This window comes from Trichosporon asahii (genome assembly GCF_000293215.1).
Source record: "Trichosporon asahii var. asahii CBS 2479 unplaced genomic scaffold scaffold00006, whole genome shotgun sequence".
Lineage (NCBI taxonomy): Eukaryota > Fungi > Basidiomycota > Tremellomycetes > Trichosporonales > Trichosporonaceae > Trichosporon > Trichosporon asahii.
The window spans coordinates 74,679-87,154 of NW_014040918.1; the positions used below are offsets into that span (position 1 = coordinate 74,679).

Sequence of the window (12,476 nt, forward strand, 5' to 3'; positions counted from 1 at the left end):
TAGTGCTCTCCGGGCCCACAGGAACAGGAACGCGGCTCGCACTAGTCCTCATTGGAGCCAGGAGTTAGCCAGGACGGCCAGGACATGTGTCCCTCTTAGCGCAGCCTGTGCCCTTAGACACTGAGCAGAGAAAAGAACAACGGCCGATGGTGCGCGGTGCGGGCTGCATCGGTTTCTGCGAGCGTGCGATCCTGCGAACCTGCGGGCGGGCTCTGGCGATCTGGCTGACGTCGAACCCGTCTCGGCCACGGCCTGCACGGCGCACGGCTTAGCTCACTCTCTGGCGCACTGGGCGCACAACTCTCGCACACCATTGCAATGCTGCATCTTTGTCACGTCCATTCCTCGAGTCTCTTGTCTTGACTCATCCCCTTCCCCCTTTACTCTCTTATATCTCTCTCACCGCCCTCCGCCCTCCGCCCCTTTCCCTCCCTCTCGTCCTCTTGCTCATACACACTCCACGGCCGTGCCGTACACCGACTACTAGACTTATCCCGTCCTCACCTCGTCACTACTCCCGACCGAGCTGACGAGCTTCCAAAACATCGCGACACACCGGCTTCGACTCCACTGTATCATACGCCATCCCGCAGAAGGGTGCTGGCCCATCCTTCTCCCCGTCTTCGCTTCTCGCTCGAGCTTGACCTTCGGCCGAAACAGCTAGTACTCGCACATTTGCTTTCTCATTCGACTCCTTCCTCATCCTCATCTTGCATCGTCCCAGCTCATCAACTTGCGAAGGGACCCAACGCCTCCGCAGTCACCAACGCCATTGCCGAGCAAGCAAGCTGGTGATCCGACGCAGCGCAATCTCGACACACGCTTGCGTAGTGTTTGCTGCACACCACGCGTGCAGCGTGCGATCGCGTTCGATCTTGCACGACTAAGCGTACGTTCGCACCAAGGCTGTGTCAGCCGCATCCGCACGTCCCGTAGCGCAGCACACTTGCGGGACGGTGGAGGATAGGATTTTGGCTGACGACCCAAAAGTTACAGGCTCGCCGCCACTAAGGAACGGCGACAGGGGCACGACCAGCAGTCGGATCTGAATTCAGCAATGCTGCTTCCCTCTGTCACTGTGGCTGCCGTTGCAGCGCTGTTCGCGGTGCCCGCGGCCGCCATCAAGTTCGGCGACGGCGGCGAGGGCGGTCTGACGTCCACGCCGACACGGAACCTCACCAACGAGGACCCGCCCGCCGGCAAGGCGCTGTACACGAACGCTGTCTCAAACTGTATCGAGCCCAAGGCGATCCTGATCGATAGCTTTGATATTGCGTACTGGCGCGCAAACCACAGCGCGACTTTCTCCTTCTCCCTCGCGTCCATCGAGACCGACCTCTCGGTCCGCGCGCGCCTGTACTTCAATGCGTATGGCATGGAGATTTTCAACAAGGAAATCAACATATGCGACTACGTCCAGGGCGTTCTCTGTCCCCTGCCCCAGGTCAATGTCACAGGTACGTCTTCTGACATCGGTGTGAACTCTGCTCGGAATTCGCCAAGCGGCTCGGCATGTCCACGCAAACACAACGCAATGCGGTGCTGTGGCTAATGACGCAGGCTTCGGCACCTATCCCATGCCCGACTGGGTACAGGACCAGATCCCCGCTATTGCATGGACAGTCCCCAACCTCGAGGCATACGCGCGCGTCGAGCTCATCAACGAGAAGACGAACGAGAGCGCAGCATGCTTGCAGGCGACCCTGTCGAATGGCAAGACGACGCAGCAGACGGCCGTGAAGTGGGCCTCGGGCATGTTCACGCTCGCGGCCGGCGTTGTTGCGCTCGTGCATTCGATGCTCGTGAACTCGGTCTCGCCGGCGCTGTACCGCTGGTTCGACGTGCTGTTCCTGTACCAAACGGCAGCGGCGGCGGGCATGATGCACCTCAACTACCCGCTCGCGTTCAGCAACTTTGTGCAGAACTTTTACTGGTCGTTCGCCCTCTTCCACGCCGAGCCAATGCAGAACAGCATCAACGACATGCGCAACCGCACAGGCGGGCATCTCGGGTTCGACGCCCACAGCGACGTGCAGTACATCAACCGCAAGCTGTCGCCGTACAACGTCCAGAGCATGGTCGACATGAGCAGCATGATCGGCAATGCGCCGGCGCTCAAGAGCTTCTTCACAAGCCACGCCATCAGCAACGTCGCTGTGCGTGAGCTGGTGCGCCGCGCGCCGATGCCCTCGCTCGTGGACCAGAACCAGACGACGGATCTGACGACGGGCATCCCGCAGTATGTCGAGACGCGGAGCATCCCGTACGCGAACGCGTACGACACGATCTTCTTCTTCTTCCTTGCGTTTGTCGCCATCGTGCTCGCGTTCCACGCCCTGCTCGCCCTGCCCGTGTTGGCGTTCTCGAGGAGCTCGCCCACGAACGCCGTCACAAGGTGGGCCACCCGCCTGCGCTCTGCGTACTGGAACCTGCTGTGCGCGAACCTGCTCCGCGCGTGCCTCGTTTTCTTCTTCCCCATCTTCATCTTTGCCTTCTACCAGTGGACTATCGGGAAGGGCGACTCGGGGCTATCCATCTTCTTCGGCGTTCTCGGCGTGCTGTTCATTGCCGTCCCGCTCTGCGTCGTCTTCTTCTTGAGCCTCCGCCGTGCGAAGCGCGAGTCGCCCGAGAAGCCTGGCGTCTCGCTGCTGTACACCGACTTCCATTTCTTCCAGTCCGCTGGCGTCCTGTACCGTCCCTTCAAGGCGCAGCGGTGGTTCTTCTGGTTCGCGCCGTACGTGCTCGCCATGTTCGCGCGTGCCGCGTTCATCGGCTTCGGGCAGCGCAATCCCTGGGCGCAGGTGATTGGGTGTCTCGTCGTTGAGGCGCTGCTGTTCGTCTCGCTCATCGTCTTCCGTCCCGAGAAGCGGCGCTCAGGCAACCTGCTTTCAATCGTGCTGAGTCTCTTCCGCATGATTCTGTTCGGCCTCCTCATCGCGTTCCTCGAGACGCTGCACGTCAAGCCCATTCCTCGCACAGTCATCGGTATCGTCGAGATTGCGATCGTGGGCATTCCCACCGTCTTCCTCTTCATCAGTTTGATCTGGAACACGTTCTACGGTATCCTCTGGCGCCGACACAAGACTCCAGGCCCCGAGGACGGCGCGGAGCTTGAACGAGCGAGCTTTGATGAGGACCGCGGCGAGAAGCGAGCACCCGCTGCCCTCACGCCGACCGACTCGGAGTCGCACGACTCCTCGGGCCCTCCCACGCCGCCGAACGAGCCGTACCCGCCCCTGCTCCAGAATGAGGACAGCTTTGGCAAGAAGCCCGACAGCTCGGTCGGATACTCGTCCAGTGCTCTCGAGAATGCGTCGGACCTCTACCCGTCAGGCGCATACCAGCAGCCTCCTCAGCAGTACCCAGAGTACGCTCAGCAGTACCCCCAGCCGCCGTACCGGCCATAGAAAGAGTCACACTCTCGCTGTGATCTTGGTTTATTCTTGCCTCCACACTTGCACTACAACACACGCACTCCCTCACTCCCCAAGACAACTTCACACACTCCGCATCCCACCACTGACCGACTACACGGCACTACATTCCCCACTTCCCAGGGCACACTCGTGTCCAGATAGACTAGCTAGAGACATTTTGTGTACGACCAGCCCTAGAGATTTCCGATCGGTCATCATCCCCAGTTGTAGCTTTGAGCTCCTCTCTGTCCTATTCTTCTTGCTCGGAAATGCGATTTCTCATGTATCCATAGAAGCCGGGCAGCAGGGTGTATTTGGCTAGGGGCTGTCAGGAGGTGCACGCGAGCATGGTAGCAGGTGTTCGGACCGAGCACCACGGAGGGTGATAGCACGATCACGAGCGCTCGCTCGGGCAATGCAGGACGATGGACGGACGAAGTGGGGGTGACGTTTGGCTGTGTGCCCTGAGGTTGAGCCGGACACGAGCGCGTATGACGAGCGGGTGTAAATGTCGGGGATCCTGAACTCGAGTTCGCTGGGCTTGGACCGGATCGCCCACTGGCTGCTGGCTCACTGGCTCACTGGCTAGCTGGCGCTGGCGCTGGCGCTGGACTGCTGGCCACGCCGACATCGCATCGCTCCTCTCTCTCTCTCTTGTTTCTTTCCTCTTCTCTTCAAGGCTCTACAGCGCCCACCTCACTACACTCCCCCATCTCTCCGGTTCTAAGCGTACCCACGCTCCCCGTCGGTCTCTCGGTCTCTGGTCTTACCGCTACAACGCTACTCGCACGGGCAATCGCATCTTGAACAATGGCTCTCTCCGCTGCCGAACTCCAGAAGGTGAGTGAGACTGCACTGTTCCGTTCCTTCTGTCCATGGTACTGACCGTCTCAGCGTCACCAGCTCGAGGGTGCGCCGGACCCGTTCCCCTCGTTGGGCGGTGCTCCCTCGCCTGCCCGCCCCACTGCCGCCTCCAAGGCGTCCGGTTCGAACACTCCCAACACGAACGGCATCGATGCCTCGTCCACGGAGATGTTCCCTTCTCTCGGCTCGTCGGCCGCTGCCCCCGCTCCCGCCAAGGCTGCTCCTGCTCTGTCTGCCTGGGCGTCCAAGCCCGCTATCAAGGCCGGTGCGCTCAAGAAGTCCGCCGCCCCCGGCGGTCTCGGTCGCCAGGGCCACGCCACTGCCGGCTCGCACCCGTACACTGAGACGTTCTCGATTCCCGCCAACGAGCTCGCGACCGGCAAAGTCGTCCAGGACACCATGAAGAAGGTCCAGGAGCAGACTGGCGCCGTCGTCGAGTCGTCGACCCAGATGTCGACCGGCCTCAAGCAGTTCCATGTCAAGGCTTCGGACCCCAAGCGTCTCGCGCTCGCCCGCCAGATCATCGAGCGCGGCCTTAGCAAGCCCGTCGTTCTCGAGGTCGAGGTCCCCATCACTACTATCGGCACTATCATCGGCCCCAAGGGTGCTACGCTCAAGTCCATCACTGACGCTACCTCCACCAAGATCGACATCCCCCGCCGCGACTCGCTCCCCGCCTGGGACCCCCGCGAGCACCAGGACGACGACGACGACTCGGACAACGAGGACGAGGAGCCCCAGGTTACGATCACCATTGCCGGAACGGGCGCTGCTGCCAAGGACGCCCGTGACAAGATTTACGCTCTGATTTCGCACAAGATCGGCCAGGGCTCGTCAACGATCAAGAACATCCCGTCCAAGTACTTCCCCTTCATTGCTGGCCCGCGCGGCGCCAACGCGCGCAAGCTCGAGGAGGAGATCGGCGAGGGCGAGGTCAAGGTCCACGTCCCGCCCCCCGCCGTCTGGAAGGCTATCCAGGAGGACGACGACGAGGACGCCGCGCCCTCAACCGCTGTCCCCAAGGAGCTCGCGATCAAGGTCAAGGGTGACAAGGAGAAGGTCAAGCTAGTCGTTGACGAGATCCAGCGCCAGTTCGAGGGCCTCGTCGACTCGCTCAAGGAGTTCGGTATTGTCGTCCCCAAGCGCCAGCACCGTTACCTCATTGGCGCTGCCGCCGACGACATTCTCGAGCAGACCGGCTGTATCATCGACCTGCCCCCCGCCTCCGACCCCAACGAGCAGGTCATGATGCGCGGCCCCCATTCTGGTCTTCTCAAGGCTATCGAGCTCGCCATGTCCAAGGCTGGTTCTGCCTCTGTCGAGCCCGTTGACGTCGTCGCCATCTCCCAGGTCAACACTCCCCAGCCGTTCCCCCACGCCAAGAAGGTCGCCCGCTACCTCCAGCGCTCTTCCACGCTCAAGAACATTGCCTCCAGCTTTGACGACATCAAGATCTACGCTCCCAAGCCGTCGACTGTTGACTCGACCGGCAAGGTCATTGTCGAGATTGTTGGTGAGAACAAGAATGACGTCCTCAAGGCCCGTGACCAGGTTGTTGCTGCCATCAAGTCGATCGTCCCCGCCGCCATTACCACGGTCAAGATTGACCCCGCTGTTCAGCCCCTGCTCCGCGGTGCCAAGGGTGCGCGCATCCAGCAGTTCGAGAAGGACAACAAGGTGCTTGCCATCTTCCCCCAGAAGGACGATGAGAACGAGGAGGTCCACATCGTCTACACCGGCAACGACCTGCCCTCGGACAAGAAGCAGCGCGACTCCAAGCTCAAGGAGCTCGTCGGTGCTGCCGCCGACAAGCTGAACGAGCTCACGAAGAAGTTCTCGGACGTCAAGACCGAGACCCTCGACGTTGACAAGAAGTGGCACCGCGCCATTATCGGCACGGGCGGCACGGTCCTGAACGCGCTCATCGGCGAGGACGGCTTCGTCACTGTCAAGGTCGGCTCTGGCTCTGGCAAGAACGGCCCCAAGGACGACACACCCGAGAGCGCCATCATTGTCCGCGGCCCGGCCGACGAGGTCGACCGCGTCGTTGCTTCGATCAAGCAGATTGTCGAGGACGCCAAGAACGACGACATCCTGAACGGCTACACTGCCGAGTTTGACGTTGACAAGAAGTACGTCGGCCAGCTTGTCGGCTCGTCGGGCTCTGCTATCAACAAGCTGCGCGAGACGCTTGGCGTCAAGGTCAACTTTGACGACGCGGAGGAAGCTAAGAAGAGCAAGAAGGCGCTTGTGCACTGCAAGATTGTCGGCCGTAAGGAGGCCGTCGAGGAGGCCAAGCGCCGCCTGCAGGCGCAGATCGAGAAGCTCGAGGACGAGGTGACTGAGATTGTGCGCATCAAGCCCGAGATCCAGCCCGCCCTCATTGGTGCTGGTGGCAAGTACGCCATCCGTCTCGAGGAGAAGTACGGCGTCAAGCTCTCGTTCCCGCACGGCAAGGAGGGCGTCAAGCCCGACGAGGTCACGATCCGCGGTGGTAAGAAGGGTGTTGCGGCCGCCAAGGCCGAGCTGCTCGAGGCTGCCGCGTTCGAGGCCGAGTCGCGCCAGGAGGCCAAGTTCACCGTTCCGCAGAAGGCCATCGCCTTCATCGTCGGCAAGGCCGGAGCCACTATCAACGGCATCAAGGACGACACTGGCGCGCAAATCGACATTGACAAGAGCTCTGACGGCGAGAAGACCTCAGTCACGGTCCGCGGCGACAAGAAGGCGATCGCGGCCGCCAAGGCTGCCATCCTCGACCTTGTCGAGCAGTTTGGCGACGAGGTCACGGTCAACCTCACGATTGAGCCGAGGTTCCACCGCACCCTGATCGGGCAGGGCGGCCAGAAGCTGCGCGAGCTGATCGCCTCGTGCGGCGGCCCCGAGGACGCGCACAAGCAGGCCGGCCTGGTCACGTTCCCGCGCCAGGGCGACGATGCGGACCAGGTCCGTCTCCGTGGCGACCGCAAGGTCGTGCAGAAGCTGCAGGCCGAGCTGGAGAAGGCCGTCAGTGCCCTGCGCGCGACCAAGGTCATCGGTGTCGTGGTCCCGCATGCGAACCACGCGTCCAAGATTGGCCGCGGCGGCTCGGCCCTGCAGGACCTGCAGCGCCGCAGCGGTGCCGCGATCCACTTCCCTGGTTCGAGGCAGTACAACAGTGTTGGCGAGGTTGAGAACGCGTCCGAGCTCGAAGGAGCCGAGAAGGAGGACATTGTCAAGGTTGTCGGCACGGACGAGGCGATTGCCAAGGCGTCCGAGTCGCTCAAGACCGCGCCCTCTGAGCGCGGGCAGCCCCGCGGCGGCCGCGGCGACCTCGCCCAGCGCCCCGTGGCCATTCCGGCCAAGTACCACCACGCGGTGGCCGAGCAGCCGAACCTGATCCGCTCCATCCGCGGGGTGGGTGCGTTCCTCAACATCCCCACTGGTCCCCCGAAGCCGTCGTACTCGACCGACGACCTGGCGGCCAAGACGGCGCGGATCGACCTCGACGACACCGAGAGCGAGGAGGGCGCCTTCGAGCTGCGCGAGAACTACGCCTCGGGCCCCGAGGGCGAGGAGACCTGGCTCCTCCGTGCCAAGGAGGAGGACCTGGACCGCGCCGAGGCGATCCTGCTCAAGGCGCTCGAGGCGGCCAAGAGCGCGACGCACGTGGGATTGCTCACCGGCCTGCCGCGCAGTGCCTTCCCGCGCATCATTGGTAGCAAGGGCGCCACCATCTCCCGCCTCCGTGCCGAGACGGGGGCCGACATCACGGTCGGCAAGGACGACGACCTGATCACGATCACCGGCGACGAGGAGAGCGTCAGGAACGCACGCGAGGCGATCCTCAACGTCGTCAACAGGCAGGCGAGGTACTAAGCGAGGTACTGAGCGATACCGAGCGAGGCTGAGCGCAGCGAGGCCGAGTGAGGCCAAGCCTTCAGTTCTAGACCGAAGTCCTCTGAAGAACACGGCGTGAGGATGTGAGAAGGGAGCAGAAGAAGAATCACAAAAACGCACCAACCACAACTTTGTCAACTTGGGACAAAAAAACAACTATCATTAGAAAACAAAACATATAGCATTAAATGCATCGGGTTACGCAGGATTATTCGCCGTCTGAGAGAGTGAGCGTTGAATGTACAGCAAGGAGGGATGGGCAGATGAAAACCTTGGCATGAGATGTTATGCTACACACGCTAATCGCTATATGTACAACCTCGTCTATACCCCCCCCTTTCTCCTTATTCCCTCTCTACGTTCTCATTCTTCTTCGCCTCGAGCATGCCCGGCGTGCCCGGCGTGCCCGGCGTGTCCACTCGAGCCGGTGTGTCAGACCAAGCTACGTCAATCGGAGTGGAAGGCGTCGCCGTCCTCATACTCGCCAGGGCGAGCGAGCTCGCGGCCGTCTCGTACGCCGTGCTCAGGGAGGCGTTGCGGGACATACTGTGACTTGCGGGACTTGCGGGGACGGGCGTGGGGGTGGACGCTTCGCGCGAGTCGTGGAATTGCTGCGTGCTCGCACTATCCTCGCTGGAGATTGAGGCCGTGTCCGTCTTCTCCTTCCTTTCTGCTACGCCTTGGCCGGGACGCAGGCTGCCACTGCTACTGCTACTGCCGCTGCTACTGCTACTGCTACTGCTACTGCCGCTGGCGCTGGCGTCTGCGGGATCACTCGACGCCTCGATGGAGCGAACCGCGCCCTTGGCAGACGTTGACGTGTTCGACCTAGCCGAAGCGATGGAGACGGCCGACCTGTCAGACCTAATGGTGCGAATAGACCGCTGGCTTCTCCTTCGACTCATCGTGCGCCTCAACTCGGCCAGTTCGCCCGACTCCTCGCCCCGCGCCTCCGCCTGTTCCGCGGCTTTCGCCTTGCCCGGATCTTTCAGCATGGCGGGCACGCTCTGGGTACAGTACGGGCACGTGTCGGCGTGGTTGAGGAGCCACTCGTCGACGCACTCGCGGTGGAACGTGTGCAGGCACGGCAGCTCGCGCAGGACCTCCACTTCGTACGCCTCCTGTTCCTCCACGATGCAGGGGGGCAGGAACTCGGTGTGGCAGATGCCGCACGTTGCCTTGTTCACTCCCAGCACGCGCAAGGGATGGGGGAGCTTCTCCCTGTCGATCTCGCCCAGGGCTAGCGGACGACCAGGGAGGTCTTCCCACTCTGGCGTCTCTTCCTCCGGATCAGCGCAGTAGATGACGAGCGGACACTTGTCCAACTCTTCCTTGGGGAGCTTCATAGCAGATGCCCGCGGGAACAAGACTGGCTGCGCGCCCCGGATAATCCCCAGGTGCCAGAGGAGCCACGCGACCAGGACAATGATGTACCCGAGGCTCCAGAGGAGGAAGCAGGCCGTGAAGCCCAGCGCCGTGAACCAGTTGCTGGCCATGCTGACCATGGTGGCTGCGAAGACCAAGGGAGCGCGGGAACGGGCAGGTTCGGGCGGAAAGGCCACAATCATGCCGACGACCCACATGATGAAGCCCCAGCAGCAGACCCAGAGGTCGGCGTTGGACGCGGCGGAATCATAGCGTTGGAGGCGTTCGGCGCGGCGCTTGGCTGCCTCGGCGGCTGCGGAGGGGATGAAGGCGGCGATCTGTGCTGGTGGGTCGGCTAGGATCTGCTCCGCTGTCGCGGCGTCCGAGTCCTTGGGCGAGTCGGAGCGGGCGGCAAGGCAGCGTGCACGGCGGGATCTGCTGAGGGGCGAGGAGCTGGTGCTGGACGAGGTCGTGGCGCGGGGGAGCGAGGCTGAGTCCGCCGAACTCGTGTTGAGGACGGGGACAGCGTTGGTCGAGCTGCTGGAAGCGGGGGCTGAGCTGGAGGATTTGTCGTCCTCGACCTTCTCTTCCTCCTTAGCCTCCTCCCGTGACTTGGGCTTCTTCTCCATCTTGCCAAGCATCTCCTCCAGCTGGTCAATCCTCACCTCCAGCTGATCGAGCTTCTCGAACTGCCCTTCCATGCTCTTGACAGCCACCTCGTCCACCTTCTCCCTCCCGTCGCCTCCGCTGGTCGATTCCGTCTCCCCAGTCCGCGGCGGCACGGTATAACTCGGCGACGGATCCGGATGCGGCGTCGGCACTCTTCCCACCTCCTCCCTCGGCCTGAGATACTCCAGTGCCATATCCACCCCATCGCCAACTTCGGGCTGCACCCCCTCCTCCTCCGCATTCGCCAGCAACCAAGGCTGCGGCCGATACCGTCTCGAGTGCCTGTACACGAGCCAGCTCTCGAGCAGCACATGGATACTGAGCCGGACAATGTTGATAGCGCAGTATCGGACGTAGCTGGGCGCGACGGCGATCTGCTTCTGCACTCGGCCGCGCTCGTCTAGCGTCTCGAGTTGCGTGCTTGCGATGAGGAGGCCGATCATGGACGCAACTTGCGCGCCGTGGCCTAGTGGCGCGAGGGCGAGGAACCACGTCTTCGAGTGCCAGGGCGAGACGGCTAGAAGTGGATTGCCCAGCTTCCACAGCGAGGTCTCCATTGTGCCGGAGCTCGGTGGTCACTGGGGTTGAAAGGCGAAAGGTTGAGACAGGTGTGACGGCGGGCGATGTGCTGAGTAAGTCGAGATGGAGGACGACGTGAGCGTCAAGTTGTTCAGTTGTGCGTCGTGGGCGTAGCGATGTCGTAGTGATCGAGGCCGAGTTCGTAAGAAGGCTGGGCGGGGGCACGGGGCGGTAGGGAAGCGAACTCGATGATCGACGACAAGCACGGTGGGAATCACTCGCAGTCGCCGTTCTGTGAAATGAGAAAGTGAGAGGAATTGAAAGTCTCGAGATCTCGAGACAGCTGTCGTGATCTCTGGCCGATGGGCGCTGACGCGCTGCTGAGCCGGAGGGCGAGGTGTGTGTGGGTGCGTTGTGCGTTGTGCCGACCGAGTCGCAAGATCGTGACGTACTCTGAGAGAGATGCCGAGGTAAGGTAGGTGCGATGGGTACAATGGTGCGCCGGTGCGAAGTGGTCAAAGGTCGAGATGCGTGAAACGGGACTAGCGCAATGGTTGAGATCGGTGGCGATTCTTCAGCCTGGGAAGATAATGTTGAATGGGTTGCGATGCGATGGGCACTTCGCTGAAACAGGCAGGTGCTAGGTGCAGCTCGTCGCCGCTCAGTCGAGTCCGAAGTGGTGAGATCGGTAATGGGAGAGCGATCAATCGAAGAGACTTGGCGGGGCTCGTGCGCTATGCATCTCTCGATGCTTCGTGGGGAGAACGACGTCGCATTCCGTCGTTCCCATCCTCTCATCTCGCACATGCATCATCGCGACCGCACAGCGCAGCGGCTGGCGGCAACGGCTATGCACAGCAGAAGGGCCCCGGACGCGATCGAAATCTCGGCGTATCATCGGATCATCACCATGTGCTGAATGCATGGGTATACTTCCGCTCACCCGATATTCAACCTCCTCCGAAAAGTCCACTTGCGAGCGACCAAGAACACAAAGATCCAGGTATCGAGCTCGTTGAACACTCCGCCGTCGTCGTTGACCTCCACTCTCTCCTCACTTGCACGACCTCGAGGACCGAAAACCCGCGCGACATCCCACGCCGGTATCCATCGCCCCTTTCCTCTCTCTTCTCCCCTCCCGAACCGACAACATGTTCGGCGCCTTCCGTCCCACGTCCTTCGTCAACGGCTCCCTCCTCTGGAAGGTCCCGTACCGCCTCTCCTCCACCCGCAAGGCCAACCTCCGCAAGCGTCTCCGCCGCGTCGATGATGTGATTGCTGCCGTCGCCGAGTCTGGTGTCCAGACGCGGAGTCTCGAGCGCGCCCAGGCTCTCCCGACCGAGGCCGAGATGAAGCCCAAGGACAAGTACACCGTCTTCGACCCCAAGTACCGGGGATGGAGGAAGGGTATCCACAAGGTTCCCAAGTGGACCAGGGTAAGTAGAGAGCTGTTAATACAATTGCTGACCGTTACAGATTACGATCCGCGAGAACCCCAAGGGTTTCTAATCTCATCATCGCAACATTGTATATTTTATGCATCGCTCAACATAGATCGACAGCGAGGACGCAGTGCTTAGTGCTGACATTTACGATGGAGACGAATTGGTCCATATCCTGACGAAGCTTACAGCAGGAAATGGAGGCGAAAACGACCTGACACTCACATGAACACGGCGATGCATTGGAGGGAGAAGACCCCCTATCAGGCTGTATGGTAGTGTGAAATGAATGTGAAACGGAAACGTGGGAGAACGCGCTGATGGC

At 61.6% G+C, this 12,476-nt stretch overlaps 4 protein-coding genes across 4 annotated transcripts; 3 read left to right on the top strand and 1 right to left on the bottom strand.

Moving 5' to 3' along the window:
• Positions 1 to 1,057: 1,057 nt before the first annotated feature.
• Positions 1,058 to 3,407, top strand: A1Q1_06267 (integral to membrane protein; the record flags this gene model as incomplete). The annotated part of the gene is made up of 2 exons (XM_014327871.1): positions 1,058 to 1,457; positions 1,561 to 3,407. The coding sequence occupies 2 exons, from the start codon at positions 1,058 to 1,060 to the stop codon at positions 3,405 to 3,407; spliced, it is 2,247 nt and encodes a 748-aa protein (XP_014183346.1).
• An 819-nt stretch (positions 3,408 to 4,226) lies between these two features.
• A1Q1_06268 (uncharacterized protein) lies at positions 4,227 to 8,135 on the top strand (the record flags this gene model as incomplete). The annotated part of the gene is made up of 2 exons (XM_014327872.1): positions 4,227 to 4,256; positions 4,311 to 8,135. The coding sequence occupies 2 exons, from the start codon at positions 4,227 to 4,229 to the stop codon at positions 8,133 to 8,135; spliced, it is 3,855 nt and encodes a 1,284-aa protein (XP_014183347.1).
• Positions 8,136 to 8,500: 365 nt separating this feature from the next.
• On the bottom strand, positions 8,501 to 10,747 carry A1Q1_06269 (uncharacterized protein; the record flags this gene model as incomplete). The annotated part of the gene is made up of 1 exon (XM_014327873.1): positions 8,501 to 10,747. The coding sequence occupies one exon, from the start codon at positions 10,745 to 10,747 to the stop codon at positions 8,501 to 8,503; it is 2,247 nt and encodes a 748-aa protein (XP_014183348.1).
• A 1,113-nt stretch (positions 10,748 to 11,860) lies between these two features.
• Positions 11,861 to 12,218, top strand: A1Q1_06270 (60s ribosomal protein l31; the record flags this gene model as incomplete). Its single annotated transcript, XM_014327874.1, has 2 exons — positions 11,861 to 12,145; positions 12,186 to 12,218. 2 exons carry the CDS (start codon positions 11,861 to 11,863, stop codon positions 12,216 to 12,218), a joined length of 318 nt encoding a protein of 105 aa, XP_014183349.1.
• Between the last annotated feature and the right edge of the window lie 258 nt (positions 12,219 to 12,476).